We start from the raw sequence: 7,766 nt of genomic DNA, 5'->3' as shown, positions 1-7,766 counted from the left end.
GCGGTCTTCCGTTGGTCCTCTCTGCGAACCGGGATCTGCCAGTAACCACTTCTCAAATCGAGAGTCGAAAACACTCGTGCACCAGCCAGGTGCTCTTGCACGTCGTCTGGCCGGGGCACAGGGACGCCTCAGTATGGCATGCCTTGTTGAGGTTCCTGTAGTCAATACACATCCGGACTTTACGAGACAAGGAAAAAGCAATGCAAAGAATAGATTGAGATAAGGACTCGCGTCTCTCCATCAACCCGCAAGCTTGGTCTATGGTCCTTGCTGAGACCAGGCTCGCATAGAAGGCCCGCAAACTAGGTGACCGGGCAACCGCACGTGCTGCCCATACTGCCACCACGCGGGCCACCTCTATCTCAATCATTGCGCCCTGCGGCTTCTTGCGGGCCCCCACCGCCTTGTACTCCTAAATCTCCTGGCTTTCCTCTCGGCTGTCCGCCCTCACCAGCGCCGGCTGGTGGCCCATCTGCGCCGCTGCCGGCTGCTCCCACCGGCCCTTTAGCTGGACCGCCTGCAACCGACTGGCCACCCTCAGGGCCCATAACTTCATCACCTGGACCAGCCTCTCCACCGCCAGCAGGACCACCGCAGCTCCAGCTTGTGGGATGTCACGGTGCGCTGGATAGTCCGGTAGAATATCTTCCCTAGGCTCAGGCACAACAGCCTGGCGTGCAGTGCCCAACCAGTGCGCGGCTGAATGGCCGAACACAGAATTACCAAAGTACTGAATGTCTACCATAGATTCCTGAATATCGCATATTCTCAGAAATAAGCGAGAAAATGTAGTGATCAGGTCTGTGACACAGGTACTTCTATCAGGTAAGCAATCTTCTATAACTTAATTGCATCGGCACAAAGGAATGACATATCACGACCAGTTTCTACCGGTACTTTCCCTGAGTGAGATTACTAAATGTGAGTCACTTCAATCTCCAGACGAATGACGACAAAATATTCCTCCATCTGAACTTGCTTCCCGTAGCTAGCCGGTAGCTGTCATCAATAACGAATAAGCACTCACCCATGAGCAATACTGCACCGTAGAGGGAGAGACTCCAGTAGCGACCAAGGCAAGCAGCCTGAGGCACGACGTGGTTGATCCAGTCAATATTTCACACACCCGTATCGTGAGTTGAATCGTGAACAATCGCACTCATCCTCAGGCGGCTTATGAGCAGAGTTGCCTAGAAGACAACTGCTTCCCTGATTGTGACAAGGTCGAAAGCGGCTCCACCAGTGCTTCTCGCTGCGAAATGCAAAACTAAAACGTAGATCAACTTCATATCTTCTTGACACTCCCTGTCCCACAGAACAATCATTCTTCCACAACGACGTACTATGCTACCTGAGGCAGCAGTTATATTAGCATTACACGGAAGTAGGTTCCTGTAACAGTAGTAAACACCGGAAGGAGAAAGGGTGAATGAAATCATTGAGACCTATCGTTACTTTTCTAACAGGCTCGACGGATAGAGCGGAATGCTGAGCGTCCAAAACCGTTCCATGCGGAGTTGGATTAAATTAGAGTCGTGGTACTCGCTACATTCATGGTCTGCCCACTGAAGACCGTCAACCTAGCAAAACTGGACTCCTTGGATTTTGTACCGCACTAGTGGAACCCCGTCGCTACGTTTCGGGAGTCGCTACGCTCCAAGGACAGATGGGAAGGTATGAGTGGATAAAGTAATAATATCCTTGAAGCGCAGATTTTGGACGATGATAGAAGTAAGATGTACGATGTTCCGAGAACTGAACGCAATAGAGACAGACATGATGCTCCAACGTTTCGCCACAACGTGAACAACCTTGGCATGCTGTTATGCAGTTGTGAGGCATCAGTCGATATTATGAGCTCGTTTGCTTTTCTTGAGCCGCATGGATGTACGATGAGGAGGAGATTTTGATCGAAGTTGGACCTGAAAGGAAATGGTACCCTCCGCATATGCCAGCTTGCCAGGCCCAAGGCCATGCAGATCGCAGTGGATGTGATAGCAAAGAGGCTTCTGGCGGTAGAGCGGTGTTGGTTGGTTTTATGGTGGAGTGTGGCTATGCAGTTGCCCGTGTGCCTCGTCTCTGGTTCGAACTCGAACTCAGCAGTACTGATAACCATCCCGAGTAGTGGGTCAAAGAAGGTGAGTGCCAAGGAGTGGTTGAATGTTTGTTTGGAGGCTTGTGATGGCAAGGGAGGTGGAAGCTCTATGGAGGCTCAGGTAGTAGTATGTTGATAGTGGTCGTTGATAGAGGGTGTCAAGGCCAATCCCAGGAGGCAGGCAAGGTCGTTGCGAGCATTAAAGCCCCTAAGCAATGGGTTGTAGAGCACTTCGAGTAGTTCATAGGCCCACTTTGATTGTGATGTCGTGTGTGTATCGTCGGTATTCACCGTCATGATGGTGTCACCAAAGTCTGTAATAATCGCTGGGCGTACAAGGATGCTCGTGTAGGAGGGTCGTTGGATTTTACACGGGTAAAAACAGTGAAGTACCGGAGTTTTTCCCTCTTCGGTGATCATCATACTGATCGAGGTGCCCAGGTTGAAAGGGCGCGGGAACGTAAGGCAGCATGTTAGAGGGGGGTGTTCCATAGATCTATCCTGAATTTCAGTAGCGCTCGCAGGATTGAATTTAACGAGTTCGATACGATCCTGAGAAGCTCTTGAAACTCAGGAGAGATCTATCGAACAGGCGGAGGGTGCAGTAGATGGTAACCTGAGCTGTATGATGCACTCGAACTCTTATTGTGTTGATCGATCCTACATACCTGCGATGGTATGCATCAATCGTCGACTTCTGCTCGGATATAGTACATTCTCGTTATGCTTTTTGATAATGGTGACCCCACGAGCAACGAAGGGAGGACTCTGTGGCACATTATCTCAACATGTATCAAATCATTTCTACAGGCCGTAGTAATAGTAGTGTCGTGTTGGTAACCATATCATGGACAGCTTTCATCGCTGAGTGTTACTACTATGATGGCTACAGAGACCAGCCAGGGTCAGCCTATAGTGCTACCGGGCCAGAAGAGGTAGAAGTGGGGGGGGAGGACAGTAGCTGGGTCTTGCATTGATGAGGACATGACCCTTGTAGAGATGGGACTCCCTAGGTGTGACTTTTTACACGCTGGAGAACCAGACCTCGTTCTGGTTTCTGAGGAGAGGCCTCTGGCAGTAGCGGAGTACTTAAAAGGACGAATACGAGCTTTCCGTAGTGTGGGTGGCGAGCCCCTTAGGGAAGTGATGTGTGAAGGTCTCCTCTTAGTTCGAGACCCGACTCTGCCGGCCCTTACTGACCTCTGTCGTGTCCCTTCTGGAGTTAGTCTATCGCTTTGGTGTATCGAGAATATAAGGTAATACACGGAGTGATGGTGGGGGCAGGAAGTTATCAGTACTGGTGGTAGTCTATAGGCCCACAGGGGTTGAGAAAAGATTGTTGCTCACTATACATTCCTCTGCTGAGATCTCGTGCTGTCTTGCATGTGTTGAGCTCAATGGTGATGTGCGTGACTTAGTTTCTACTCGAGAAACGCTCGATGGTTGTCCTTCAGGGAGTTTATGGTAGAGTTCAATAGAGTCATAGCTGAGGTCCAGTATGAATGCAACGAGGACACTTGCCCGAGGATGAGCGCAACTGACGAGTGGCACTTCCTCTGTGCCGCCCATAGAAAGCCCATGGACGTAATACAGCTATCCCTCATCATAAAAGGACCTCTTCCTAAGAGGGCCATGTTGGACATCATGATGGTGATGATATTTCTCCTCAGTGCTGTGCTATCGATTATATGGTGCATACTGTGGACGGCTCTACCAATCTTATACTCAGTTCGAAGAACTTCCCGGAGAGAACAAAAGTCCCCCAGAGTAGTTTAAAGGTGATTGTGGTAGAGGTAGGGGTAGGTGGCAGAATGATATGTTATCGCTCAGTTTATTCCAACACTGTATCGCCGTCTATATCGTATTTTTGGTCATCTATTTCATCACCATAGAGCCTTTTTCTTCAAGGTTGAGGGCCAGAGCAGGATGTGCGCCAGGTTCACCCAGTTCGTAGGTCTACTGCTGGGGTGAAGTCCCGAACTCAGTAGCTCTCACTAGGTGAGGCTCCATGGCTTGCTTGGGCCCTCAAGTTCTGGTGGAGAATCCTCCAGGACCGGCTCGCCAGTAGAGTCGAACCTCTACCTTGTTCCTGATGCAGCCATTGGACTCTCCCCTGCCTCGCCACCATCGAGCCCATCATCTGAGGTGAGTCAACGATCTCTCCGTCACTGCGGGTTGACGCCTTTTTTATATCAGGGTGAATCGAGGGCTGACCCCATTGGGCCGATCGATCGAGAGGAGGCCATTGGAAGGGAGGAGGAGGAGGCATCTGATGCCGAGACGGTGATCCGAGATGACGATCCTGCCAAGTGATAGCATATAGAAATCATTGCTTGTTTGCAAGGCCTTGTGTTGGTATACCATAAAGGAACTCTCTGGAGGAGGAAGAGTTGACGGACCACCTTTCATCTGTTGTTGCTCAGCCTTGGTACCATATGAGCCCACACTGTGCCTCTACAATAGTCTCTAATGATCCAGCAAAGAAAGCATGCCGCGATATGGGGTCTCGCAACTACTGGTCAAAGCCCGCGGTGAGCGGTGCATTAATGGCGCCCTGCATTAATTTTAAATTCAACGTTTTTTTAACATGGATTTCAAAAAGGTTTGAAATTTGGCTCCGGGTTTTTCAAATTCTAAAGGCAACTTTCGATCAATTTATTTCCAAGTTGGGTATTCTTGATTATCTCGAAATCGGATGTTTTTGAATAGAACTTACTAAACTTCATATTAGAAAGTCCGTTCGAGTTGAAGTTGACTGCGAATTTAGCTGCCTGACAACAGATTCAAATTGAGGTTGAAAAGGTGGAGCAGAGTGAGACTAGAAGATCAATATGCGTCAATTCAGCTTGGTTTTGATGATCTCTGTGTTTTACCCTGATTGTGTTATTGTTTTTTCAACATCGCCATCATGACAGTCCCCTCCACTGCGTTGCCCTCGTCTCGAGAGGTGGCCATAGCGATGTGCTCAGAGGACGATTCCGCATTGACTAACATACATGCTGAATTCAGAGCAGTTCAAGAGGCCACAGCATCATCTTGGCTCTCATCCGTATCTTGGATGGAGACACTCACTGAGGCGCTCGTACAGAACGCTATAAGTGGCATGCGAGGCGGTGGGCTGCTGCCAGAAAGGGTCGGCCCTCGGGAAGTGGCACGTGTGCTCTGCCCTGGTATCATACCCAGTGGGGCTCTCGATGACGCTGCTGTCGAAGCAAACTTGATATTGGCTATTCGTCTTCTGGCACGAACGAAGGGCGCTGGTGAAACTGCAACGCAGACTGTCATTCCTCTTGCAAGGGTATGTTCGGAGCCTCTTAGTAGTCGCCCTTTGGAGCTGTCGAGCCGAGTTAAACGTCTGTTGCCTCCTGTGCATAGGAGGGACCTTGCTGGAGCGATATCTGCTTTGCAGATTGGTGTCTATGTGCAAGATACAGATATAGTAGAGGCTCTGATGAAGACTGTTCATGGTAGCGTACGGCTCACTGAAAGGGACTTGGCTGTTGCACACTTCTGCGTGCTCAAGTTCGCCACGACCAAGTCTCGAGAGATTCTCGATACACTTCGAGGCCTATGTTCCGTAGAGGTTGATCGCACGGGAGAGTTCATTGCAGAATTCCTCATCGCCTTGGATCTAACCCACAGCTTGGCCGTTACGAAGCTGCTGAGCATGTTAGATGAGGAAGTTGTGAATTTGAAAGGCCGAGCCCCGATGCTGGAGTACGCTGACTACTTACCCGCTGGGGCTAGCGTGGCCCATCTACTCCTTGTTTGTTTTGATAGAGGAATAGGAGGGGTGTGTGAGGTGCTGCCTCATGTCATGGCACGCTGGCAAGCTCAGCTTGCCTTACAGCAACTTGACCTCGGCCCGGTAGACGTGCAGTGTCTCGACCTGGTGGGCACTGCTCCTCTGTTACGATGCTTGCAGCCATTGAGATTAACAATGGGGGTGGGAGAGGGAACAAGCTGTCTTGTAGATGAGATGATGAAGTATGGCGCGCGACGGTCATTCGCCATCATGGCGATGTATCGGCATCTTGGTAGGAGAGTTCGTGCTCAGCCACGAGCTGGGTGTAGATGCAAAGTTTGCTCGCAGTGGTTGGCACTTCCTCTGGACATAGAACCTCTCATCTGGGCGAATCTAGCTCGGATAGCTCAAGGCGATGATGACGAAGTGAACAGAGCAGAGTGGATCAAATACGACAGATCACAGCAGCTTAACGAATTGTTGGTATATCGAGATGAAGATGTTGATGATGACCAGACAGTCCTTATGAAAATGGAGATGCTCATCGATGAAGGCGCCGATCCTAATATCCCCTTGGAAGGAAGTAGGAAAGTTGACATGGCTCGACATGCGATTGGATACTTCTTGTGATAGGATGGGCGAGCGTTGATAGCCTCTTCCCCATTCACTCGTGTACAAGTCCAGCACAAGTGAGATTACTCCATCGAAACGGCGCTGATATGAATGCCCTGTGTCAAGGACAGACAGCAGCTGATATTGCTGTACGCCTCGACTCGTGGTGTTGTCGTATCACCACTTTGCTCAGCTTATCCGAGGCGACCAGGAAACCTGCAGATGCCTTCTACTGCTTGGCACTTCCCTCACTTCGAAAGGCGTCCGACGGCTTCTGTCTCTGCCGAGAGAACGTGCCCTAGCGACGTACCCTTCGGGACGCCTGCTCTCGACTGGATGGGCGAGGAAAGTCGAGGTAGGCGACCTGCCCAGTCGAACTTCATCATAGCTCCGCCAGGTTCTGAGCCAGCGAGCTCATGCAGCAGAGACAGCTCTCTATAAACTAGGCGGGCTCTTCTCCAATCTCGATAATAGACGAGTGAGTGTGATCTCTGGGAATCTGAGTGGCTCTGTATGAAATATTGCGATTTTTTCTCTAGGACGTGGAGACTCGAGAGCTTGACTCAAATATTCAGCGGCTGGAAAACGTGGTCGAGGTGAAGAGAGAGCAGTTGAGCGTGCTGGAAAGGGACGTGGATGAGGAGGTCAGCCATTACATCGATGAGATCTGGCTGAACTCCGATACGATTTTCAGAATAATGTTGCTCGCCAGGGCCGAGCACTTGCACGTTGCAGGCGTAAATTAGCATGCAAGTGTGGAACAAAAGTTCGATACGCCACTGTTGATTGCGGTCACGGCCTATGTGAAGATTGCAGATGCAAAGCGGGAGCGCGATGTCCAGATTGTGGACAGGCGATTCCGAAAGGATTTGTTCAGCTCCGTTTCCTTTGTACCAATACGTATTCCCAGTTTGTTGCGTTACGTGGGATAGCTAGGTATCGAATTGTTTGATCGTCTGAAGCACCGCGTATCCTTCTGCCATATTTCTATGCATAACTAGGAAACACTAGAATCTAGTGACTAGATGATAGAGCAATTCACAGGGGTGGACAATGATCACCCGCTGGAAGATTCACCTGGAAAGCCGTATGGTTGCACTTTGCACTTACGTGCTATCGGGGATAGAACGCTCCACCCCTATACGCGTAAGAAGGTATAGCATAGTAAGCTCCTTCAGCATCTCCGTTTGCATCACGTGTGAGATTCGAACCGCCGACCTCCCACTTGGTGAATGAATGTTCTACCAACTAAGCTAAGGAATGACACATCGATTCGCAGGCACAAGATGATGATTTTGGTACACAACTCTTGCC

At 50.1% G+C, this 7,766-nt stretch overlaps 4 protein-coding genes across 4 annotated transcripts in view; 2 read left to right on the top strand and 2 right to left on the bottom strand.

Annotated features, from left to right (window-relative positions):
• Positions 1-412: 412 nt before the first annotated feature.
• On the bottom strand, positions 413-745 carry Pmar_PMAR024856 (hypothetical protein; the record flags this gene model as incomplete). Its single annotated transcript, XM_002772126.1, has 1 exon — positions 413-745. The coding sequence occupies one exon, from the start codon at positions 743-745 to the stop codon at positions 413-415; it is 333 nt and encodes a 110-aa protein (XP_002772172.1).
• A 2,232-nt stretch (positions 746-2,977) lies between these two features.
• Pmar_PMAR024855 (hypothetical protein) lies at positions 2,978-4,408 on the top strand (the record flags this gene model as incomplete). Its single annotated transcript, XM_002772125.1, has 7 exons — positions 2,978-3,030; positions 3,109-3,351; positions 3,550-3,679; positions 3,766-3,888; positions 4,050-4,093; positions 4,147-4,240; positions 4,292-4,408. 7 exons carry the CDS (start codon positions 2,978-2,980, stop codon positions 4,406-4,408), a joined length of 804 nt encoding a protein of 267 aa, XP_002772171.1.
• Positions 4,409-5,153: 745 nt separating this feature from the next.
• Positions 5,154-6,470, top strand: Pmar_PMAR024854 (hypothetical protein; the record flags this gene model as incomplete). The annotated part of the gene is made up of 1 exon (XM_002772124.1): positions 5,154-6,470. One exon carries the CDS (start codon positions 5,154-5,156, stop codon positions 6,468-6,470), a length of 1,317 nt encoding a protein of 438 aa, XP_002772170.1.
• A 1,088-nt stretch (positions 6,471-7,558) lies between these two features.
• The window catches only part of Pmar_PMAR024853 (membrane associated RING finger, putative), a gene marked incomplete at both ends in the record, with an annotated part of 3,352 nt that continues 3,144 nt past the window's right edge, over positions 7,559-7,766 (bottom strand). Inside the window, one exon of the mRNA XM_002772123.1 lies at positions 7,559-7,565. Within this exon, the coding sequence (XP_002772169.1) occupies positions 7,559-7,565 (7 nt within the window). The remainder of the gene's footprint in view (positions 7,566-7,766) is intronic.

Source organism: Perkinsus marinus (genome assembly GCF_000006405.1).
Source record: "Perkinsus marinus ATCC 50983 genomic scaffold scf_1104296962086, whole genome shotgun sequence".
NCBI lineage: Eukaryota > Perkinsozoa > Perkinsida > Perkinsidae > Perkinsus > Perkinsus marinus.
The sequence above is the reverse complement of the archived record's forward strand: the minus strand, read 5'-3'. Positions and strand labels throughout refer to the sequence as shown.